The 26,663-nt window shown below is 39.7% G+C and overlaps 2 protein-coding genes across 2 annotated transcripts; one reads left to right on the top strand and one right to left on the bottom strand.

The window, feature by feature from the left end:
• Positions 1 to 1,852: 1,852 nt before the first annotated feature.
• On the top strand, positions 1,853 to 2,275 carry LOC138871452 (uncharacterized). The gene has a single exon (XM_070149332.1). It carries the CDS (start codon positions 1,853 to 1,855, stop codon positions 2,273 to 2,275), a length of 423 nt encoding a protein of 140 aa, XP_070005433.1.
• Positions 2,276 to 24,045: 21,770 nt separating this feature from the next.
• On the bottom strand, positions 24,046 to 26,233 carry LOC138871451 (uncharacterized). The gene is made up of 2 exons (XM_070149331.1): positions 24,758 to 26,233; positions 24,046 to 24,420 (listed from the first exon to the last, which is right to left on the bottom strand). The coding sequence occupies exons 1-2, from the start codon at positions 26,231 to 26,233 to the stop codon at positions 24,046 to 24,048; spliced, it is 1,851 nt and encodes a 616-aa protein (XP_070005432.1).
• Positions 26,234 to 26,663: the final 430 nt, after the last annotated feature.

Raw genomic sequence — 26,663 nt, 5'->3', positions numbered from 1 at the left:
AATCCACATTCGATCATCATCATTGCCACTATCTTTGCCATCGCCTACGGCACTGCACGAGGTGGCTGGAGTCATATTGGTTGGTGAAGACATATGCGGTTGAGTGACTATATTTATAGGTTGCGACTGATTAGATTGAGGCTGAGACCCAGTGTTATAAGGTTGGGGTCGATTGGCTCCAATACTAGGTTGAGGCAGATTGACTTCAGGAGTAGGTTGAGGCAAGAAAGTCTCATGTACATGAAGTAGACTAGTTTGAGATAGGAGGGATTGTGATGGGATTACGCAAGGCATTTGAGCTGCTTGAGGCTCTATTGTGTGTGTCTTCCTTTTACGGAATTTTTCTCCTTTACCACTAGTTTGCCCAGCTTGTTTAGATCCTGTATTACCTATCATCTAGGGGAAGAAACAAATAATGTTGATACAATCTTTAGTAAACTGACAGATAACCAGGTTCATAACTTATGAAGAAAAACATGATACATAGCAGTAGACCAACATAACTAATTATTTAAAAGAACAAAATATGCAAACATTAGATTATTTCAAGACCATAAAGGTGTTAGATCTTGTTTTAATGATGCAAATAATATACATGTGCAGGAAATCAATTACAAGAAGTAAAGAAGACTGCTGGAGTGGTTCATGATTTATAGAGAAAGAAATCAATTAGCATACAATCGGCAAATCTGGAAAGGTCTCGCAAATCTGGGCGGAATCTAATCAACAAATCAATCAGCAATAACAACGATTAGCTGAGTGGGAAAGAATCAAATAAGCCTTGAGTAAAGGCACAAATCAAGGGCAGAATCATGGAAGATTGAAGGATACGAGGAGATTTGGTATGCGAACGCATTTGGAAGAACCAACAATCAAGGAGCAATCTTCATTCGTATCTTTGCTGAAGGAAAGCAATCAAGAGAAGCAACAACTCATTCCTTATTCTTGGAAAGAATCAGTTCTTTCCAGGGATCAAATCTCTTGGGTTGTCAAGCCTCTACCATCCATCAAAGTATTTATACCTCGTTGTAAACCCTAGTGTTTATACTTTGATCAAACCAAAATAACTCTCTTTATTCTACTGCAAACAAGCATTGTAGTTCACTAGGATCTGCTGTGTAACAAGTCAGGGAAAGAAAGAGAGCATAACACTGGTGAGGCATTGTATCAAAAACGAGTGCTAGAGAAACTGAGTGAAATTCACTACAACTATACTCGGAAGAAACTCATCTACTAAACAGAACTCCCTTGCAACCAAAGGGGACTGGACTAGGATTCACATTGAATCCAAACCAGTATAAAAATCCTGGTGTCCTTAATTCCTGCAATTACTTTCTGCAATTTACTTCCTGCTATTATATCTGTCAATTTATCATATCTAGTCGACTACTCAAGTAATAAGTCAACTAATAAGCAATTACTTTTAAAAGAGTTACAATTCACCCCCCCCCTTGTACTTTCAATTGGTATCAGAGCCTGGCTCACATTTTAATTTTGCTTAACAACTTGTAAGAAAAGATAATGGCAAATCAGGTTATCATAGGAGCTCTTTTTCAGGAAGGAACTTCACAAGTTAGACCACCATACTTCAATGGACAATATTTCTCTCACTGGAAAGTACGAATGGAAATCTTTGCTAAAACTTAAGATGTCAAAGTCTGGAGAGTCATCAAAAAGGGAAACTATCCGCTACTGGCTAGCACTCCACCACTTGCTAATCCTGATGATATAGATTCATACTCAAAAGAGAAACTGGAAGCGGTACAAATGAATAACAAGGCAAGAAACCTTCTTCATAATGCTATAAGTGGTGAAGAATACGAGAAAATATCGAGTTGTGACAGCCAAAGATATGTGGGACAAACTTGAGGTTACCTATGAGGGAACCACCAAAGTAAAGGAAACACACATCAACATGCTAGTTCATGATTATGAACTCTTCTCAATGAAAGAAGGAGAATCCATTGAAGAGATGTTTGTCAGGTTTAGCAAAATAATTAGCGACTTAAAGGCATTTGGCAAACCCTACACCAGTGGTGATCAAGTAAGAAAAATTCTCAGAAGTCTGCCAACCACTTGGCAGACCAAAGTAGTCACACTGGAATCTCAAGACCTAAACAAATTGTCCTATGATGAACTACGAGGAGAACTCATTGCTTTTGAAAGAACGCATCTGAAAAAGATAAATCAAGAAGAGAAAAAGAAAATAGTTGCGTTCAAAACCTCTACTGAAATGGCTGAAAATGAAATTGATGATCCTGAAGCTCTACAATAAGAGATTGCTATGATGTCTATAAATATGGATGGTCTGATGAGAAGATACATAAATACAAAGAAAGGAAGATACCTACCAAAACGATCCAGACAATAGAACGAACAAGACAAGAACGATGGAAAATGCTATGAATGTGGAAAATTTGGGATATTCAAGCTGAATGCCCAAAACTGAAAAGGAAGATCTCTAGAGGCTTCAACAAGAACAAATCCTTCGGAAGTTGGAGTGATGAGGATGACTTTAACCACGAAGAAATAGCAAATCTTTGCTTCATGACAATTATGAAAAATGAAATAAACAAAACTTCAGGATGCTGGACAGATGAAGACGATTCAGATGACGATAATGAAAATTGTTTCATGGAACGAGGTGAAACTAGTGAGGTAAGATCTTATGACTGTGAAAGATGTAATGAATTGCAGGATATTCTTGATTCAACCTTGAAAGAGTCTCAAAAAATGATGAATGAGCTTAAGAGACTCACTAGGGAGGTTAAAGACTGGAAACTCAAACATGAAGTATGTGAAATTGAAAAGGAAGTACTTCAGGAAGAGTTTGAGGGTCTACAAATGCAGCTCAACAGCTTGCGCAAATCCACCAGTCATAGTTCTGTTAGGTTAAACCAGACGACTTACAAGTCGACTGGAAAGGAACCAACCAGAACCAAGTCAACCATTTGGTCGGACCAGGTGAACTACAAGTCAACTAGGAAAGAACCAGCTAGAACTAAGTCAGCTAGTTCAAAAACTTATGAAAGACCTATTGTCACACCTCCTTTTTGCGCGCCTACCCCGAAGGATAAATGCGTGAGGGAGTTTTTCCAATTTAAGTGACAATATACGAAATGGGATTATTTATTTAATTCAGAGTCGCCACTTGGGAAAGGTTTGGCTTTTGGTGTCCCAAGTCACCGGTTTATCTTGAATCCCAATTCGAGGAAAATATTCGACTTTCCAAATAAAGTCTGCGAACCAGAAATTCTAAGTAAGGAATTCTGTTGACCCGAGGGAAGGTGTTAGGCACCCCCGAATCCCGTGGTTCTAGCACGGTCGCTTAAATTGTTGTAATGGCTAAATATCTGATTTTTATACATGTTATGACTTGTGTTCTTTTATTAAGTTTAAAATGCATTTTTTTAATAGAATTGCAACGTCGTGAAAATGCATCTCGAACCACGTCACAATCAATGCACCTGTGGTTGTTAATACATTCCGATTTCGTTGAGATTTGGATTTGGGTCACATAAATGCGCACCCGAATTTAAGTATGTAATTTAATTAAAATCACGCCTAAAGAGTCTAGCGCGTTATTATCTTTGAGGAAAGCCGTGAAATTCGCTAAACGACTCATCCCAAATTCTAAGTATTTTATTATGACCAATTATTGAGGGCCCCGCAATTTGCATTTTTTATTTGGCGAGGCTCGTCTCATTATCATTTTTTTTTAAAAGTCAAACTAATAGAAAACTACAATTTTTATATTTTTTATTTGTCTCTAACAATAAAAGAAGAAACCCTAATTATTTAGCCTACTTGAAAGAACCAAAACCTTATAAATCCATTTCAGATTAACCGGGCCCAATAACTAAATAAATAAAAATATATCCTTTAGCAACTCGTTCCAGACAGCTCATATTGTGTTCATAAGGGGGCTGGACGGTTTGAGCCCATAGTGAACCCAGAAACATGACCATGGTTTAAATTTCGAAACCTGCCAGGGTTTTATGCCCAAATAAGCCTTTTTGATTCAAATTGCACGCTAGTCCTCAATCACTGGACACTCAGGCCATTCAATTCATTTAACAGTGCACATATATGGTGAATGCGAACATTAATTTTATTTATAAAAGGGTGGGGACGGGATGGCCTTTCAACATGCACATGCGGCGTGTATTATTTCAGATAGGAGATGTATCTAGTGCTTTTGAATCCAAAACGTATATAGTTGTATAAACCCGGAAATCCAAATTAAAACTCAATTTCATGCTATTAAAACTAAACTACGTGAGTCATTGCTGGATTCCCTTAAGCACGGATTAAATTATGACTCACTGTCTATGAATAATGTATCTAATGCTGAATGAACTTGAATCATACTAAACTCTGCTAAAGAAACTGGATTAACACAAACTTCCAATTACGCCAGCCCAAGACAATCCAAAAATAAATACAAATGAATTGAAATTAGTCCACTACTCGACTGTTTAACGATTAATTGTAAAATACGGATCTAGAACCAGTTAATTCTATTGTTAAAGCTTTCAGTTAAACTAATGACGTTATTAAAGTTATTGACTAAACAAAATTTTAGCAAACTAGATAGTTCATTAACAAACCAAAACCAAATCAAATTATACAGTTTACCTCCCCAAACGATATCAAACAAAAATAAACTTATATTAAGTAATTACACATCAACTAATATCTATATTTTAAAGCACAGATGCGGGGTAAACTACATGAGCACAGATGTGGAGGCCAAAGCATGAATATTTCCATTTTTTCAATCTTTCAACTCAAAGCTACATCAAAGCTTAATTCGAATGTGTACCTGAATTGAAAAGTGAGAAGAAGGAGAGGTAAATCAGCAGCAGCAGATAACAAATAACAGTAGTGGCACCACAATCAGCAATATGGGACAAATAAGAAATAGCCCAATGAAACTCAGAGATCCATAAATGTTTTAGAAAAGAAAACCCAAAAGAGCTAAACAAATCGACTCAAAATCAATTGGAAATAGACCAAACACCAACTTGAAATCAACTAGGACAAATCTGACAACAAACAACTCAAACAAACAAGCCTAGAGTAGGTTTGGTTGAGCCTAAATCTCAAACTGAATGTGAATTTAAACAATGGAACAGTGCCTTTTCTGGAATTTTAGAGTTTTTCCCAGGGGGTTTCTTTGCTTTTCCTTTTGTTCTCTATCTAGAACCCTCCTCCTCCCCAGAATCAACTCTCCTCTTTTTATATATCACACACAGACCTCCCTTTCCAGCTCTTAGAGCACTTAGTCAAATAAAATACTGATTCTCTCCCATGTTATTCCTTCTGTTTTTCCACTCAAAGCTCAAAAGAAAAGTATTCCCCATCAGATTCCCCTGACAGCCCTCTTTTTCATTATTAAAATGGTTTTCCTTTATTAAAATTAAACAAGTATGGGCAGCATGAATATGTCCTGACAGCACATGCTGTCAAGTTAACTTTAATTCATTAAAGAAATACAATTCACATGCTTTCTGATGTCCAAAATCTAAAATGAATAAACAGGGCCAGTAATTCTATATCAATCCAAACAAAACTCTGAAATCTATATTAAAACTGCAGCTATAACCAATTCAAACTCCTAAATTCTGGATTGAAACTTCAAAACAAAATCAACATCAACAAACAAAAGAGCTTAGCAGAAACATTGAAGCTGAAGCTAAAAACTGAAACTAAAATTCATCAATGCTTAACAGAAAACCCAATAACAGCATTACCACGAATCAGAACACAAACCTATTGAACTATCCAGGTCAAACTTCCAGTCAACAGTGGCACATTATGGGAATGATTAATTCACAATTCCAAATTATGCTAAATAGAGTGAAGGAAATCCTGCGATATATTGAACTTAAAGAAGATTGATGAATATCAAAAAACAAAGAAGCCACACATCACATATAGGGGACAATCCGAACCAAAATCATACATTACTTAAACAACAAAAGAAAACTACTGAAATGGACTATGAAATCAAAACCAGGATTAAAACTAACTATCATGTTAAACTGACTCACACATAACGAACTAATAAACTGACCAACAGTTTACAGCATATAAACAAACAATTAGAGAAACTGGACCCAATAAACGGTCTGATGAGAAGGAAAGAAGTACTGAACAAATGCCCAGAAACAAATCAAGACAAAGATACAATTTAAAACAGACAAACAAACTATAGAAGGAAACAAAAGAAATTAAAGAGAACTTTACTGTTCTTTCCTCGGATTTCAATAGTATGCCCTTTTGAACTTGAGTCCTAGTCAGTATCATACATCTATTTCGTGAGAAATAGGCCTACAATACTGAATAGAAACCAGTTGACCTTGAGGCTTTGATATGTCTTGAAACGTTGAAACCCTAGATCCGTCATTCGATGGTTTTTACTCATGTTCGAGCCAATTTGGTTAGGGATTAAGGACGAGGAGGTAAAGAGGATTATTGGGTGTTAGTCTGGGGTTAAAGGAACAACTAGGGCTTGGAGGGGAGATTTTGATCGAAGATTCGAGGAGATCCAACGGGATCCGAGGGAATCTGTTGATGGTTTAGGGATGAGGGAAACCTAGTGGTGGTGTAGTGTTAATTAGGGGTAGATTGGGGTGGTTTCAGGGTTCCGATCGAATCTTCAAATGAAGATTCGAGACGGCGGGGGATGATTCGAGGTACAAGGGTCATGGATTCGTGTTGTGGATGGGGAGATGGCTCAGGGGTGTTATTTTGGTGGTCACCGGGTTTGTTGCCGACGGGTTTATGGTGAGGGGGTGGAAAGGCGGTGCTAGGGTTACGAGGTCGTTTGGTTCGTCTCTAAGGGGGGGGTGTTTGGGAATGAAACGGGTAAAAAGGGTTTGGGGGGGGGGGGTCTTTGACACATTAAGAATTGACTTCTTAATCTTGGCTGTTGGATGAGGGGATCCAACATCTCTGATTAAAAACCAATGGTGGGGCGGTCCGGATTAGTAACGGGTCAGGGACGGGTAAATGGATGTGGGTGAGGGTTGGACGATCTGGACCGTTGGATGAGGATGGATGAACGGTCGAGATTCGCTGGTCTCGAAACGACGTCGTCTGATGCGTTTTTGAGAGCTGAAGGTTTGGACCGGGTACAGGTCTCGTTTGGGCCTGATTTTGGCCCCAAAAATGAAATGGCCCAGTCCAATTTTCTTTTCTATTTTTGTTCTTTTCCTTTTTAATTCCTAGTTTAATTCCGAATTTACAAAAATCCTAAAAATAAATTATAAAACAAAAATTATATTACACAGACATTAATTGATTTTTAGCAATAATTAACACAAAATATCAAATATTAATTAAACAAAATCACACCATTAAACAATAGAAATGACAAAATTACCAAAAATGACATTTTTGTGCTTTTCATTCCAAATATTATTTAATTAATTCCTAATTGAAGAATAAAATCCTAAATTCATGCAACATATTTTTTGTATTTTTAATTAAAAAATAAATGATCACAGACAAAACTACAAATAATTATCCGAAATGCCACGCAGATTCTAAAGATTATACACAAAGACAATTTGTTTTTATTTTTGATTTTTTTTGGAGTAATTGTCATGAGAGCAAAAATCATGTGCTCACAGCTGCCCCTCTTTGTTCGAAAACATGCAGGGTTTTCGTACAAAGATAAAGTGAGCGGATACGAGCGATTTTGTCCGTTTGACTACTCCGTGTGAAGTATTTTTTGAAAGATTTTGACCGAACCTCTGCTTCGAAGGTTTCCTACATATCCTTGGCTAAAAAGGAATCAGGTCAATGTAGTTCGGGAAGTTTTGGTAACTGGGACTACCAGGAGCTGTGGTTTTACTATTACCGTTGTTGCTGCTGCTGCTACTGCTTGCTATTGCTTGCTAACTTCCTTATTACACCAAAAAGGGAAAATCGAAGCTAAGCTAGCTATGCCTATCAATTATGATTTACAAGATTCCTATCTACAATTCTCTTGAAACTTGATCTTGAGTCTTAGATGATTTTGCTGTAGGCTTCGATCTGAATCTTGATGCTCGTAAGTTGCATGTGCTTGTTTACTTCTGCAGCATTGAGTAAGACAGGATTGGCGGAGCTTGTGACTTCAATCAGATTTCGAGCAATCCGCACCTTTGTTTACTCCAATATTCGAGCTCATTTCTTTTTTGTTCTTTTGTTCTTTTCTATATTCTGGATTGAGACTCACTCCGTAGGTCATCTCGATCCCTGTGCCTCGAGATCAAACCTGCTCAAGCATCGAAATAAACAAACGAACGAAATTTTCTGCCCCCGTCTTACTAGGAAAATTTCGTGAGTTAATTGTCATAAAAATCTACAGAATTGATGAGGGGATTAGAAACCTCAAGTCTAAAAGACGCAACTCAGGGATTGTAGCCCTAATGTCGGCTAAACAAAAATCGCTCAACTCAGGGATTGGAGCCCTAATGTCGGCTAAAGGAAAATTGTTCAACTCAGGGATTGGAGCCCTAATGTCGGCTAAAAAAAAATCGCTCAACTCAGGGATTGGAGCCCTAATGTCGGCTAAAGGAAACTTGCTCAACTTAGGTATTGGGGTCCTAATGTCGGCTAAAAGAAAACTTGCTCAACTCAGGGATTGGAGCCCTAATGTCGGCTAAAGGAAAATTGCTCAACTCAAGGATTGGAACCCTAATGTCGGCTAAAAGAAAAATCGCTCAACTCAGGGATTGGAGCCCTAATGTCGGCTAAAGGTAAATTGCTCAACTCAGGGATTGGAGCCCCAATGTCGGCTAAAAGAAAATTGCTCAACTTAGGGATTGGAGCCCTAATGTCGGCTAAAAGAAACTTGCTCAACTCAGGGATTGGAGCCCTAATGTCGGCTAAAAGAAACTTGCTCAACTCAGGGATTGGGGTCCTAATGTCAGCTAAAGAAAACTTGCTCAACTTAGGGATTGGAGCCCTAATGTCGGCTAAAGGAAAATTGCTCAACTTAGAGATTGGAGCCCTAATGTCAGCTAAAAGAAAAATCGCTCAACTCAGGGATTGGAGCCCTAATGTCAGCTAAAGTAAAATTGCTCAACTCAGGGATTGGAGCCCTAATGTCGGCTAAAGGAAAATCGCTCAACTCAGGGATTGGAGCCCCAATGTCGGCTAAAAGAAAATTGCTCAACTCAGGGATTGGAGCCCTAATATCGGCTAAAGGCGACTAGGGAATGGAGGCCCTATGTCTAAAATCTCAACTCAGGGATTGGAGCCCTAATGATGGCAAAGGTGACTAGGGAATGGAGGCCCTATGTCCAAAATCTCAACTCAGAGATTGGAGCCCTAATGTTGGCAAAAGGCGACTAGGGAATGGAGGCCCTATATCTAAATCTCAACTCAGGGATTGGAGCCCTAGTGTTGGCAAAGTTGACTAGGGAATGGAGGCCCTATGTCTAAAATCTCAACTTAGGGATTGGAGCCCTAATATTGGTAAAGGCGACTAGGGAATGGAGGCCCTATGTCTAAAATATCAACTCAGGGATTGGAGCCCTAATGTTGGCAAAAGGCGACTAGGGAATGGAGGCCCTATGTCTAAAATCTCAACTCAGGGATTGGAGCCCTAATATTGGCAAAGGTGACTAGGGAATGGAAGCCCTATGTCTAAAATCTCAACTCAGGGATTGGAGCCCTAATGTTGGCGAAAAATAGGTTGATATTGGGGATTCTAATCTAACCCCTTTTTTGGAATTTTCTTCTTATTTCTCTTTTCATTTTTTTTTAATTATTTTTTGTTCAGTAAAAATGCAGGAAAGAATTTGGAGGAAACTTCCCTTTTGGGTTGATTCCTCGCTGCAAAGCTGTTTCTTGCACTTGTGCATTTCTTTTCCCTTTTGGTTGCACCTGCTTCTTGCACGGTTGCTTTGGATTGCACCTGTTTCAATTTTCCAAACAAAGAACAATTGTCAGTTTGAAAATGGTGGTTGGTTCGGTGGCCTTTATCATTCCAATTGCTTGGTCCCGGCCTCATTTCTGTTGAGAAACTTCGCCATTGATTGGCTTCAAAGGCGAACCCCTTTCAAACTGATAAGACTCAAATTTCAGGATTTCATGATGACTCGCTCGTGTAAGGATTTGTTCTTATTCCGCTTTCCAGACCTTTGCCTTTGAATTTTTTCTCTTTTTTTTCAATGCCTTTACTTTGGAGTTAATCAAACATCATGATCAGTCGGGATTGGATTGACGCACCACTGAGGCTCACCTCTTGCCAGACGGAGCTCTGTGAAACCGGTCCTGTGTCACGACCCAAACCGAAGGGCCGCGACGGGCACCCGGTGCCTTACTCAACCGAGTACCAACGTAACATATCTTTCTTATCATGTTATCATGAGTAAATGAGCTAGAAAACTTGTCCTGGGATAACAAGAATAAAACATAAGGGAATAGTCAACATATGAAGACCCAACATGATATACAAACTAATATATGTGACATACGGGCCTATAAGGTCGACATGATCATTAGTAAACTTGAAACATAGGCCGACAAGGCCATACAATTATCCATACACCTGACATATGTCTACAAGCCTCTAAGAGTACATAAAATCATAAAGGTCGAGACAGGGCCCCGCCATATCAATCAATACATATCCAAAGCATACTGACCAAATAGGCAACTCCGGAGCAAGTGGAGTGCACCAACACCTTCGCTGAGCTGATAGCCTACTAGGAGGACTGTCAACCTATCAATCGGGACCTGCGGGCATGAAATGCAGCGTCCCCAGGCAAAAGGGACGTCAGTACGAATAAAGTACCGAGTATGTTAGGCAGGAAAGCATAAACAAGAACAGTAATGTAAAGAGAGAGATAGAGGAGATACAACCTGTAACATCAGAGTGCCTCTGGGGGTTACTGATATGAAATGCATAATACATATATATACATAAACTTTTTAAAACATTCGCCTCTGTGGGCATCATCATCATCATATCGTACCCGGCCTCAAAGAGGACTCGGTAAAAGCGTACCCGACCATCATAAGGTTCGGTAGAATCGTACCCGGCCACGTGGAGCTCGGTAAACCCAACTGATCAGTGGTTGCACAATAGGTGCCGTACCCGGCCGACTATAGCGCGGCTCGGTAGAGTAAAATAGATACTATATATAATGCATGCTAGACTCATGGAATCATCTTCTAAACCTTTTGGAGTGACTTAAGAACATTATGGACATCCCTACCATCAATATGAACCTTAGTAGGATTTAAGGATCATACACACTTGTTTAGAATAATTTTATAAGGAAAGAACAACATGGACAACCTTAGTTGCTAGGAGTAGAGTCATTATGAAATAGCGTATCGTTTATGTTCATTTCATTTTAGACCATGCCAAAAGAAAGAAGAAAGTGCCTTAACATACCTTAAACCCGTTGAGTCCTTAATCCCTTCCAAGCAACTCTTCAAACAAGTCAACTCAATCTATCATAGTATAAGGAGATTCAAAATCAGTGCTGAGCAAAGGCTAAGTCTATAACTTAAGCTAGTAGCTCGTTTACGTAAATTTGGGCAGCATCTCCATTGTAACAAGGGCCTCCTCCAATACCATATACCAACAACAATGACCAGAGCAATCCATCAATACATAATTATCAATATCAAGACACCATATAACCACAACAAGTCACAACTACATTACGACGAGCGGCAAACTCCGATTGGAATCCGTATACCCCTTATCAATCCTTATAGACTTCTTACTTCAACATAAAAGTATCATTAACTTGATAATGAAGTCATTAATCAATGATTCCAGCCTTATACCATATATTTATAACAACGAAAATAATCCACAACTTCAACTATCCCCAACTAGCAACTTTATTCACTAGTTCAGGTCTAGCCCATCCATTTAACTTAATCAATATCAAGATAACCTTAGGCACAAGCAAGAACATAATATACATACCTCCTACAGTAACTTCAAGTCAAAATCCAAGTTATATTCATTTTACAACAACCCTTAATAGCAATACAACACCATAGAAGTGACTTAAGCTAGTCCAAGTATTATCTTATAGTTTATCATCCTAACAACTTAACCAACATACAAGCAAGCTTAAGCACAATTAGTAGGTTGTTATACTCACCTTAGACAGCAGCAAAAACTTGGAATTTCATCCAAATACAGCCCACAACAATCCTCAATGACAACACAACCTCAAAGAGGTGTTGTTCTTCACTAGAACTAAGTTTTGATGTTGAAATATGGTGTAATCACTTTGGAATCACTTCAAACCCTTGTGATATATGTTTAGGAGGGTTAGGAGAAGTTTGGAGACGAACTTTAGTTGAAAAATGAGCAAAAATAGGCGTCCAAATCGTTTATAAATTGAAGTAGGTCAACCACCGCCTAAGTGGGTCCCATTGGGAGCTGCTTGCGCGGTCTCGCGAAAATGCGAATATCTCTCTACTCCGATGACGTATTGACAAACGGTTTAATGCATTAGAAACTAGACTCGTAGACCTTCAATTTTGTAGGTAGAACACCCCATTATTCCAAGTATATTTGGAGAAATTCTCAGATACATTTGACCTAAATTTCAGCAAATTTATGAATGTAACTTGTGATGACCTTTGCCAACTCTTGTTCCACAACTTGCTTGCCTTCAAAATGTAGAAAATGAATATCATACGACTAAAATAACTCATAGAATAACCTCCTTATCATGTTAATAACCCTAGTCTCACCCCAAAGTACATGTTATAACATTCGAAACTTGTCGACTTTCGACGAAACTTATTTTCTTCAATTGGTTTAGCTTCTAAGATTTCCAACCCTCTTGGTAATCGTTATTCATGATCTTAAATATTTGTAACCTCCAAGGTAACATTATTAACTTACTTTATTTGCTTCCAAATAGAATCTCATTTCCGAGCTTACATCAATGACTTACGATGTACTCTCACGTATGAAAACTTGGGGTGTAACATCATTCCCCCCTTTGGAACATTCGTCCTCGAATGTTGACTGATGCACTTATCAATTTCATAAACTATGGCTCTTACGAATACTTTAATGTTCATCTTGCCATCTAAGCAACAGTTTTGTGAATAAATCCAAACGCTTGGGCATTCCCCCCTTTTAGGCCTCTTTGTCACGCCATGACATGTGGTCGGAATTTTTCCAACATCGTAACATTTGCTATTTTATATCATGAAGTATGTACGACTGTGTCCTTATATGAGTGCCTAGCGACTCGTCTTCCCTTTTTCCTCCATCTTTTAGCCAATCTATAAGCCTCACCGTATGAACATATACAGAATTATGAAAAGCTGTCCCTCTAGAAATCTATAGGTGTATTGATGTCTTTCGCTTGGTACTTTATCGAACTTAAGACTATTGCTATCTCTTGTTTCATAGCCTTGCATATCTATCCTTATGGATTTACTACATCTAGGCAGGTTATACTATACCATAAAACTTACTTCGTTTTATAATTACCGAGGCTTGCTACCCAACTCCAGGTTACTCTCTCGCTGCTTATCCTATATGTATAAATCTAAGTCCTTTAGTGCTTCCTCATTTTTATTCATCTTAAGAATAACAAACAAATCTCATCTCATACTTTGGAACTTGTACCCATCTATTGTTTATTCACCTTAATGTTGATCTATAATCTATCACTGATAACTTGCAACCTCTTACGTAATACACTGTCACTAGGGCTCACATCTTATTGGGGAACATCTGAAGTGATTTTCCTGATCCACCTAGGGATAATACTATACTTCAATAACCATATTTCATTGCATCCCAACGCGATTCATCTTATGGGGGTATTCTAATCCCGTGCAATTAATGAAATCCCTTTCTCGTTAAATCATTACTCAATCAAAGGCCTAAGAATCATCCTCTTATCTATCACAATTACACCCTTATTCTACCGCCAGGGCAACATTCCATCTCTTCTAAATGCACCTAGTCTTAGACTCCTCTGGGTTCATTCAGGCTGTATAGAGTTTTTTATTCATATGGAAATCATCAGCTCCCTTGTTTTGATGGGTTTAATCCCGAGGACATACATATTCTCGTCACCTTCTCACTCATCTTTTCATATCCTTACTCCTATCTACCTAAAACCTTGTTGCTCTACAATACTTTACCTTAGGACCTACACCGATCTATTTATACTACTCCCAACCTTCCTTTAACTTGATAGCACCATAAATTTCCTTTTGTGCCTTCTCAGTTGTCCTTAAATGTAAGCAATTACTTTTGATGGTCGTTCTATCACTTGTTGCATGAATACTTGGCTTGTCCTTTTTGCCCACGAATACTATAATTTCTTGTACCTTATATGATCTCAAACATCACCTTTGATAGCTTCTTTTTTTACCATTCATTAGCCATGATAGGTGCCACTTTCTTATGGAGTGTATACAATATTGTAGTGAGACTGTTGTTACAGGATCATTTACTCTCTAGCTCACTATGCTTAGGTGGAAACCTTCTTCCTTATTTCCTCAACTAGTCTTTCATTGTAGTACTTAGGGAGACCTTCTGGCTCTTGTAAAGTTGCGAGCTTGATATATCGTACACCCGAAGGTAATTTTCGTTATTCTTACTTGCCTATAATAATCCTTAGTTACATAAATTTATGCCTTTGTGCTCGTAGGGTTACTTCTAAGCTCAAATTTTTATTGTCTCCTTAGTGACACTCTCTCTTATTTTCATAAACCTTTAAAAGTGGTACCTTTAATTGCCTCAACTCCTATCTGAATTTTTTTCAAATGATTGCGATCTTGTATCTGCGAGACTGAATTCATTATGCTGCAGTTCACTACATTTATCTTGCATGATCTATTGATTTATCCGTGACCTCTTGTCTAGCCATAACTGGGCTCTTCCTAAATCAACTACTAATTACTCGTTGGTCCATTCTCATATATATATATATATATATTTATTCTGCATAATCCCTCTTGGGATATATCCTTTGTCTTAACTTATCTCTCACCACTAGCTCCAGATGTATCAAATGTCCATTCATACTTATTTATCAATAACATCCTGGCCGGAAACTTTTACTGCCTCTCCCCGGTGTCGTGCTTGTATAATGTTCTGGATTCGCAACATATCTGCAGGAACTGAATAAATGCAACATCATCCCTTTCTCCTTTTTACCACATTCTTCCTTTACCATTCCATAGTTAACTGAACCGCTTAACTCCGACTTAATACCATATCACACCATATTCCCTCCTTCAGGGGAGTACTAAGATTTAGTACTACGACGATCTACCTATACTTGTTTTACCTTTTCATATTCGGCGTCTTTTCACATTATCAATGAACATTAATCACCTTATGGTAACCTTCTGTACCAGGGATAACTAAATTTCTTACGCACGAAGGTGACACCTACGGTAACTGGCACATTTAGTCCCTTAAGATTAACTCTGCTCAGAGTGCTTGCTTTAGGTAAGCGACTTCCTAAATAACCTTTAAAGGTTATTCGTCTGTTGTCTATTCTATTATTGTTTGGAGCACGATCTTTGAAATTCTCACGATGTCGACCATTATCAAATCCTCCGGTCCCTAATTCATGTTCGGTTTTATCTTGTTCACCAGCCCATACTGATTTTTATTACTCTGGGGTCTAACCTTTCCTCCTGGTAATCACGTTGAAGTCACCAACTCATTTCTCGAAATAAAAATATGATTTTATGGCTTATACTCTTTTATTGCCTTAAGGCTTGTCACCTCTTGTATTTTCCTTCACTTTGACTATAGACTCTGTCATCGTGTCATATTTTGATTTACTGTTATCACCCCTATATCACATCTTACTCATGATGCTTCATTTATTTTCTTCTTATTCTCCGGATAATATTCTTTTTGTCTATCACTTTATTCTGAAAACTTCAACAAAAAGTTCTTTCCCTATAAGCTCCCCTAGCTTCATCTCATTAGAATGCCTAACATTCTTTTTTTTTACTCGGGGCTAGAGTCATACTAAGGTAAATATTTGTCCCTTCTAGGATCCCACTGCCTATATTCTGAAATTTTTGAATATTCCAGTATTCGTATCTGATTGTACTACTCTAGAGTTCACCATCTGGGTGTCTTAGAAGGATATCTTTTACCACATTTGTACCATCTTTCGGAAACATTGGTTAATGATAACAACCTATCCACAATTTTTGGGTTACTCTAACTCCAACTGGATCCTGATATCCCATCTTTCTCTTAAATAATATCTGTTAGCTCCCATAGAACATAACTGAGATGGGTGTGGCCAATTGTACTTACCTCTGTCATTGATGAAGGTACCAAAATGCTTATATTTCTCTGCCTGATTTGTAAATATTGATAATCTTCATTATTTGGGTGCCTTGTACCCCTCTTCACCTTACTTCTTTTACTTGTTGAAACTTGTATCTAGCTTCTGAATCCCTCATAGATTTTCACCATATTCGTGAATAGATATCCTTGCCTTAAGGCTCCTTATTAAGAAGCATACACATCTTAGTACACACACGATCTGTTGAAGACCTCATATTTACTCATCATAAGTATGATGTGAAATCGAGTTCCTCTGACTCAACTCTTTCACATCCACATGTAATCTCTTACCAACTATCTTTGTGGAAGTAGGTATCGTTGTATTATGACTAAAGTCGAATTTAGGAGTTTGAATTCTTACAACTGAGCTCTACTGCACGATCTAGAGTAAGAAGAAAGAGTGACAGACCTAAATGCCCTGTAGCCTCCTGCTTATAAGTGTGGTGCACAACACACCCATAAACAAGACTCTACTAGACACGGCTTGTAGACTCCCTAGGACAGAACTGCTCTGATACCACTTCTGTCACGACCCAAACCGAAGGGCCGCGACGGGCACCCGGTGCCTTACTCAACCGAGTACCAACGTAACATATCTTTCTTATCATGTTATCATGAGTAAATGAGCTAGAAAACTCGTCCTGAGATAACAAGAATAAAACATAAGGGAATAGTCAACATATGAAGACCCAACATGATATACAAACTAATATATGTGACATACGGGCCTATAAGGCCGACATGACCATTAGTAAACTCGAAACATAGGCCGACAAGGCCATACAATTATCCATACACCTGACATATGTCTACAAGCCTCTAAGAGTACATAAAATCATAAAGGTCGGGACAGGGCCCCGCCATATCAATCAATACATATCCAAAGCATACTGACCAAATAGGCAACTCCGGAGCAAGTGGAGTGCACCAACACCTTCGCTGAGCTGATAGCCTACTAGGAGGACTGTCAACCTATCAATCGGGACCTGCGGGCATGAAATGCAGCGTCCCCAGGCAAAAGGGACGTCAGTACGAATAAAGTACCGAGTATGTTAGGCAGGAAAGCATAAACAAGAACAGTAATGTAAAGAGAGAGATAGAGGAGATACAACCTGTAACATCAGAGTGCCTCTGGGGGTTACTGATATGAAATGCATAATACATATATATACATAAACTTTTTAAAACATTCGCCTCTGTGGGCATCATCATCATCATATCGTACCCGGCCTCAAAGAGGACTCGGTAAAAGCGTACCCGACCATCATAAGGTTCGGTAGAATCGTACCCGGCCACGTGGAGCTCGGTAAACCCAACTGATCAGTGGTTGCACAATAGGTGCCGTACCCGGCCGACTATAGCGCGGCTCGGTAGAGTAAAATAGATACTATATATAATGCATGCTAGACTCATGGAATCATCTTCTAAACCTTTTGGAGTGACTTAAGAACATTATGGACATCCCTACCATCAATATGAACCTTAGTAGGATTTAAGGATCATACACACTTGTTTAGAATAATTTTATAAGGAAAGAACAACATGGACAACCTTAGTTGCTAGGAGTAGAGTCATTATGAAATAGCGTATCGTTTATGTTCATTTCATTTTAGACCATGCCAAAAGAAAGAAGAAAGTGCCTTAACATACCTTAAACCCGTTGAGTCCTTAATCCCTTCCAAGCAACTCTTCAAACAAGTCAACTCAATCTATCATAGTATAAGGAGATTCAAAATCAGTGCTGAGCAAAGGCTAAGTCTATAACTTAAGCTAGTAGCTCGTTTACGTAAATTTGGGCAGCATCTCCATTGTAACAAGGGCCTCCTCCAATACCATATACCAACAACAATGACCAGAGCAATCCATCAATACATAATTATCAATATCAAGACACCATATAACCACAACAAGTCACAACTACATTACGACGAGCGGCAAACTCCGATTGGAATCCGTATACCCCTTATCAATCCTTATAGACTTCTTACTTCAACATAAAAGTATCATTAACTTGATAATGAAGTCATTAATCAATGATTCCAGCCTTATACCATATATTTATAACAACGAAAATAATCCACAACTTCAACTATCCCCAACTAGCAACTTTATTCACTAGTTCAGGTCTAGCCCATCCATTTAACTTAATCAATATCAAGATAACCTTAGGCACAAGCAAGAACATAATATACATACCTCCTATAGTAACTTCAAGTCAAAATCCAAGTTATATTCATTTTACAACAACCCTTAATAGCAATACAACACCATAGAAGTGACTTAAGCTAGTCCAAGTATTATCTTATAGTTTATCATCCTAACAACTTAACCAACATACAAGCAAGCTTAAGAACAATTAGTAGGTTGTTATACTCACCTTAGACAGCAGCAACAACTTGGAATTTCATCCAAATACAGCCCACAACAATCCTCAATGACAACACAACCTCAAAGAGGTGTTGTTCTTCACTAGAACTAAGTTTTGATGTTGAAATATGGTGTAATCACTTTGGAATCACTTCAAACCCTTGTGATATATGTTTAGGAGGGTTAGGAGAAGTTTGGAGACGAACTTTAGTTGAAAAATGAGCAAAAATAGGCGTCCAAATCGTTTATAAATTGAAGTAGGTCAACCACCGCCTAAGTGGGTCCCATTGGGAGCTGCTTGCGCGGTCTCGCGAAAATGCGAATATCTCTCTACTCCGATGTCGTATTGACAAACGGTTTAATGCGTTAGAAACTAGACTCGTAGACCTTCAATTTGGTAGGTAGAACACCCCATTATTCCAAGTATATTTGGAGAAATTCTCAGATACATTTGACCTAAATTTCAACAAATTTATGAATGTAACTTGTGATGTCCTTTGCCAACTCTTGTTCCACAACTTGCTTGCCTTCAAAATGTAGAAAATGAATATCATACGACTAAAATAACTCATAGAATAACCTCCTTATCATGTTAATAACCCTAGTCTCACCCCAAAGTACATGTTATAACATTCGAAACTTGTCGACTTTCGACGAAACTTATTTTCTTCAATTGGTTTAGCTTCTAAGATTTCCAACCCTCTTGGTAATCGTTATTCATGATCTTAAATATTTGTAACCTCCAAGGTAACATTATTAACTTACTTTATTTGCTTCCAAATAGAATCTCATTTCCGAGCTTACATCAATGACTTACGATGTACTCTCACGTATGAAAACTTGGGGTGTAACATCATTCCCCCCTTTGGAACATTCGTCCTCGAATGTTGACTGATGCACTTATCAATTTCATAAACTATGGCTCTTACGAATACTTTAATGTTCATCTTGCCATCTAAGCAACAGTTTTGTGAATAAATCCAAACGCTTGGGCATTCCCCCCTTTTAGGCCTCTTTGTCACGCCATGACATGTGGTCGGAATTTTTCCAACATCGTAACATTTGCTACCTTATATCATGCAGTATGTACGACTGTGTCCTTATATGAGTGCCTAGCGACTCGTCTTCCCTTTTTCCTCCATCTTTTAGCCAATCTATAAGCCTCACCGTTCTTAGTTTCTCTACTCTCGTCGCCTCATGGTGCCCGAAGGTTTTCACCGACAAGACTCTCTCATTTTATTTCTCTCAATTTTAGAATGCATCGGCTTCCAACCATGATATTTTTTGGTTTCCCCCACCTTTGGCAATTGATCTGAAGGACTTGTACTTGGTTTTTGGTAAAAAGAATTGTGGATGAAATTACAACTTCGGAACCACTTGGTGTGCCCGTGGTTGAACCATTATAACATCTGCCCTAGTTTCAACTTCAGAGAAAATTGGATTTTTGTTTTGGTGTGACTGAACCCCAGATAGAGGCTGCCTACGTATCCTTTAGGAATCAAGTCAAGACGTAGTTCAAGCTAATCATTTTTTTTTTGGTTTCAACGGTGCTTTTGGATTCCAAAGAGGGTAGCCAAAGAAATGTAACCGGCTCAAAGGGTTTGTAGAAAGAGTTGATAGTGTTTGGGTAGCGGGAATAAAAGCCTTCATCATCTCAAATGTGCCAACACATCACCGAAGTAAACTCAGACATAGTACCTTTTGACTGCATCCGCGTTCACAGCTGTTTCAGGATCATTTCATTCAATATCGCCCAGATACAACGCTCCTCTTGGCAATATCTTCCTGATGATGTACGGACCTTTCCAATTAGGAGCAAATTTTCCTTTCGCTTCCTGGTGATGTGGAAGAATGCGCCTTAACACTAGTTGACCTACTTCAAAATTCCTGGATCGCACTTTCTTGTTGTAAGCACGGGCCATTCTTTGTTGGTACAACTACCCGTGACAAACCGCAGCCATTCGCTTTTCATCAATTAAGGTCAACTGCTCCAATTGAGTCTTAACCCATTCGTTATCTTCAATCTCTGCTTCAACAATGGTTTGGAGCGAAGGAATTTCTACCTCTGCCGGTATCACAGCCTCGGTCCAATAAACCAACAAGTATGAGGTTGCCCTTACTGATGTGTGTACTGTAGTGCGATATCCCAGCAAGGCAAAAGGTAACTATTCATGCCATTGTCTGGAACTCTGGATTGTCTTCCTCAAAATCTTCTTGATGTTTTTGTTTGCTGCTTCAACAGCGCCATTGGCCTTGGGCCGATAAGGAGTGGAGTTCCTATGCGTTATTTTGAACTGTTGGCATACATCCTCCATCAATTGACTATTCAGGTTTGTCGTGTTATCTATGATGATAGTTGCAGGAATACCGAAACGACAGATAAGATTTGAATGTACAAAATCCACTAGAGCTTTCTTAGTGACCTATTTGAGAGTGACAGCTTCGACCCATTTTGTGAAGTAATCAATAGCGACCAATATGAATTTGTGTCCATTTGAGGCTTTTGGCTCGATTGGCCTAATGACGTCCGTGCCCCAAGCAACAAATGGCCAAGGTGCATACATAGGATGCAGTTCTATGGGAGGTGCATGAATCAAATCACCGTGCACCTGACACTGATGACACTTTCGAATGAAACTAAAACAGTCCTTTTCCATGGTCATCTAGTAATAACCCGCTCGAAGGATTTGTTTTGCTAAAACATACCCGTTCATGTGGGGCCCCCATACTCCAGCGTGTACCTCATGCATGATTCTTCCAGCCTCTTCTGCATCAACGCATCTCAACAAATTGAGATCCGGGGTTCTTTTATACAATACCTTGCCGATCATAAAAAATCCACTCGCATGACGCCTAATAGTTCTCCTTTGATCTCCAGTAGCATGTTCGGGATATTCTTGTGTTTTCAAGAACCTCTTAACATCATGGTACCATGGTTGGGTACTTGGTCCCGCCTCGATTACATTACAGTAACCGTGTCTTTCCCTGATTTGAATTTCCAAGGGATCGATGTGGGCATTGCCTGGATAAGGTAACATTGAAGCTAAGGTGGCAAGTGCGTCGTCTAGTTCATTGTGACACCGCGGGATATACCTGAACTTTATTGATTTGAATCGCTTGTTGAGATCCTCCACGTTCTACCGGTAAGGAATAAGCTTGACATCTCGAGTTTCCCATTCACCCTGGGCTTGTCAGATAATCAGATCAGAATCCCCCATAATCAACAAATCTTCAACATCTTGATCGATCGCCATATTCATGCTCATGATGCAGGCTTCATATTCAACTGTATTGTTCGTGCAAAAGAAACGAAGCCTAGATGTAGCCGGATAGTGTTGACCAGTGGGTGAGATCAAGATTGCCCCAATTCCTACACCTTTGCGTTTACAGCCCCATCAAAGAACATCTTCCAAGGATGAGCGTCTTCCGATACTACTCCTATGGTGTTTATCTATTCATCTGGAAAATAAGTACTCAATGGTTGGTACTCATCATCAATCGGGTTCTCAGCCAAATGATCTGCTAACGCCTAGGCTTTCATTGCCGTGCGAGTGACATAGACTATGTCGAATTCAGTAAGCAAGATTTGCCATTTTGCTAATCTCCCAGTAGGTATCGGTTTCTGGAATATGTACTTCAAAGGATCCAACCTGGTTATGAGGTAAGTAGTATGAGTTTGGATATAATGTCTCAATTTTTGAGCGACCCACGTCAAAGCACAACACGTTCTTTCCAACAAAGTGTACTTGACCTCATAAACGGTGAACTTTTTGCTTAAGTAATAGATAGCATGCTCTTTCTTTCCAGTTATGTCATGTTGTCCGAGGACACAACCGAAAGAATTTTTCAAGACCGTCAGATACAAGAACAGGGGTCTCTCTGGCTCTGGCGGGACCAAAACTGGAGGATTTGAAAGATATTCTTTGATCTTGTCAAAAGCCTCTTGATACTCAGCCATCCATTTGATTGCTGCATCCTTCCTTAATAGCTTGAATATGGGCTCACATGTGCTAGTCAGTTGGGCAATGAATCGACTGATATAGTTTAACCTGCCCAATAGACTCATCACGTCTTTCTTCGTTCTTGGAGGAGGTAGATCTAGGATAGACTTTATCTTTGTTGGATCTAACTCGATACCTCTCCTGCTTACTATGAAACCCAGAAGCTTGCCCGATGGGACTCCGAAGGTGCACTTAGTCGGATTCAACTTCAGGTCGTACTTTCTCAGCCTCTCAAAATATTTCCTCAAGTCTCGAACATGATCGTCCTGAGTCTTGGACTTGACTATCATGTCGTCTACATACACCTCTATCTCTTGATGCATCATATCATGAAAAATGGCAGTCATGGCTCTCATGTAAGTTGCCCCGGCATTCTTTAAACCGAACGGCATAACCCGATAACAGTAAGTACCCCAAGGCGTAGTGAAGGCAGTTTTCTCGGCATCTTCTTCATCCATCAACACCTGATGATATCCAGCGTAACAATCTATGAAAGACTATATCTCATGTTTGGCACAGTTATCAACAAGGATGTGGATGTTGGGCAACGGGAAATTGTCTTTGGGACTTGCCCTATTTAAATCTCGATAATCCACACACACCCAAGTTTTCCCATCTTTCTTCGGTACAGGAACTACATTAGCCAATTACGTAGTATACTGGACAACCCGAATTACTCCTGTTTTCAACTGCTTTGTGATTTCTTCTTTGATCTTATCACTGATATCAGTCTTGAACTTCCTCTGCCTCTGTTGAACTGGAGGATAATCAGGGTAAATTGGCAATTTATGCACCACTAGATCAACACCTAATCCTGGCATGTCATCGTATGACCAAGCAAACACATCTTTAAATTCAAAGAGGAGTTGAATTATTGCATCTCGCGTTTTCTCATCTGTGTGAATGCTTATTTTGGTTTCTCGAATTTCTTCAGGAGTTCCCAAATTAACCGGTTCGGTGTCATTCAAATTCGGCTTAGGTTTATTCTCAAAGTGTTCCAATTCTCGATTTATTTCCCTAAAAGCCTCTTCTTCGTCATATTCCGGTTCTTGGTTCATTATTTCACAATTAGACAGCTCGTTTGGATCTGGGCGTGAAGTCCACAAGCATGTCATATTATTTAAAGCCGCATTATTATAACTGAAAGGAAAAGATAAAAGAAAAATAGCAAAAATCAGAAAGAATAAAGAAAAATGATGAAATACTGATTTTATTCCTTGGAATTGGGAAGATAACAGGGTTTATATTTCAGGAAATTAAAATAGGAAACTAAAGAAAAACATCCGAGTTACACCCTGGGATAACTCGTGATGCAGGAAAGGTGGCAGGACAAGTCTACCCGAACTCCTACCTGACTGGGAACGGTGTAGCCTCCCAATTTTGAAGCTTAGCATTTGGCCCCATGTATAGCACCTCAGAGGTGCTTGTGCCTTCTCCCAACTGAACCATGTGGGTTTCGTAATGCATTTCTCTCATCACCCCATATATTTCCTTAATCTTTTCGGTCGTAAATGCCTCATCATCATCTTCTTCAGTGTACTTTGGTCTGACGAAAGTTTCGTACAAATGTGGCAATGGTTGAGGCCACTTCCATCCCTCATTTTTTCTCTTCTTTGCCCAATCTTCATCTTTTGGAGTAGGGTGGAAGCCTATCCCAAAGAGTTTCTTAGTGGAAGGCAAGGTGATAGGTTCAGTTATTCCTTGCAACGAATTTTCCAAGTCCTTCTCCCGGTTTGAATCCCCGTCGGATCATTTCTTTAGCAACCATGATTGAAGCGTTGGACAAGAAAGGTTGGGGGCAAGGGCTCCCTTCTTCATACTGCTCCGCCAGCACAACTTCAAAAGTCTGATAAACTGTGTGCTCACTCCCTTCTCTTGCTTCAAGATATGGGATGGATGGGTCCCGATAAATAGACTGTTCGTCTTCTTCGTGGACCACAATTTCCCGATCTTCATATTCAAACTTCACCATTTGGTGGAGAGTGGAGGGTACAGCCCCGGCAGCATGAATCCAAGGTCTTCCGAGGAGAAAGTTGTAAGATGTGTCCATATCCAGTACCTGGAAAGTTACTTCGAACTCCACCGGCCCGATAGTCAATATATGGTCTATTTCTCCGAGGGTGTCCCTCTTGATGCCATCAAAAGCTCTTACACAGACATTATTAGGGCGAATCCTTCCAGTCCTAATTTCCATTCTTTGCAGCATGGAGAGTGGACAAATGTCAACACCCGAACCCCCATCCAACATTAATCGCTTGACGTAGTAGTCTTCACACTTGACTGTCAGATGTAAAGCCTTGTTGTGAGCTGCTCCCTCCGGAGGCAAATCGTTCTTTCTAAAAGAAACTTGATTAACCGCAAAGAACCTTTTCGTCATTCTTTCAAGTTGTTCAACTGAAGTTTCGGCCGGCACATACGCTTCATTCAAGGTTTTGAGCAGGATCTTCTGATAGGCGGACCTCATTAGCAAAGATAGCATAGACACTTGTTCAGGGTATTTGCGCAATTGATCCACCACTTCATAGTCAGGCATATTCATCTTCTTGAAGAAAGCCTCTACTTCTTCAGCGCTTATAGGCTTCTTGGGTGGGAAGCGCTTCCGTGTGGCATTGTTAACTTCTAGAATGTCTGAATATTTTCCAGCAGAAGTATTTTCTGGAAGTTCCCCCGTGATTTCTTTGCCTTTGTATGTAACCAATGTTTGTTGATAATTCCATGGTACCGTAGACGGGTCTGTCATTGGCTTCTGTGGCATGCGTCCGATAACCGCTGGCTCATTCAGCCGAGGCGGTTTAATCGTCCCCCAGACCACATAGGCCCCTTTCGACACGTACATCGGTATTCCGCTTTTCATTTCGAATCTCTGTGGCTTCTCTGATCGACCTCGTGGAATATAGAGAACCTCATTCTTCGAAGGCACCATCGTCTCTGTCTTTGTCTCAGCCTTCTTTTCGATCTCAGCCTTGACAGTATTAGTCTTCTTTTCCCCATTCTCTTGCTTCGGGGCTGCTTTAGGTTTTCTCTCTACATCGACAATGGCGATTATAGCTTTCAGGGCAGGATCAAACTCCTTGTCCTCACAGATCATCCCAATCAACGGCCCATTATTGTGAGCGGGCAACAGATTGTTGGTCACATTTGGGACCTCCTCATCCCTTAATACTATCTTTCCCTGTTCTATTAAGTTCTCTACCGCCCTTTTTAAAGTCCAACAATCATTGGTATCATGCCCTTCTGCTCCTGAATGATAAGCACACCTGACACCGGCTTTGTAAGCAGGTGATGCTGGATTTTGCCTTGTCTGAGGGACTGGTTGCAGGAAACCCATCTGGACCAGTTTTGGGAACAGGGTAGAATACGGTTCACCAATGGGTGTGAAAGTTTGTCTTCTGGGTGGTTCTTGAGGACGGAAGTTATCCTGGGGTAGTTGTGGATTATAGTGGTTTCGGTAAGGAGGCTGATTTCTGGGAGGTGGAGCTTTGCTTCGATTGGCTTGTTGCGGTGGTCGGCCGTAAGGTTGAGCATTCATGACCATGTAAGGTTGAGGAGCATAGGCCACATCCTGGTGGGAGTAGTAATGTTGTGGGTTTTTTTGGAAAACGGAGCCTGGGATTACGATATTCTCTTGCTTCTGATGCCGCCATGGACGTCTCTTCCTTTTTCTTCCCTCTTGCCATTCCTCCGGACCCGCCTTGGATGGCTTGGGAGGTCACCTTTATGGCCCCCTGACTCAAGATTCTACCCGTTTTCAAGCCATTCTCTACCATTTCCCCGATCTTAATCGCTTCTGCGAAAGGTTTTCCCATGGCCGACATCATGTTTTGGAAGTAATCTGATTCTTGAGCCTGGAGGAAAGTAGTGACCATTTCTATTTCATCCATGGGAGCTTTTACCCTTGATGCTTGCTCGCGCCATTTAATAACGTATTCTCTGAAGCTTTCTGAGGGTTTCTTCTTCAAGTTTGA

The sequence above is a fragment of the Nicotiana sylvestris genome, chromosome 6, assembly GCF_000393655.2.
Source record: "Nicotiana sylvestris chromosome 6, ASM39365v2, whole genome shotgun sequence".
Lineage (NCBI taxonomy): Eukaryota > Viridiplantae > Streptophyta > Magnoliopsida > Solanales > Solanaceae > Nicotiana > Nicotiana sylvestris.
This window is presented reverse-complemented; position numbering and strand designations above follow the sequence as displayed.

Coding starts and splice junctions, on each gene's coding strand:
- LOC138871452 (XM_070149332.1), top strand. CDS start 1,853: ATGTGGGACAAACTTGAGGTTACCTATGAGGGAACCACCAAAGTAAAG.
- LOC138871451 (XM_070149331.1), bottom strand. CDS start 26,233: ATGGTCATGAATGCTCAACCTTACGGCCGACCACCGCAACAAGCCAAT. Junction 24,421..24,757: donor AGTTCGAAGTAACTTTCCAG/GTACTGGATATG, acceptor AACCGGGAGAAG/GACTTGGAAAATTCGTTGCA.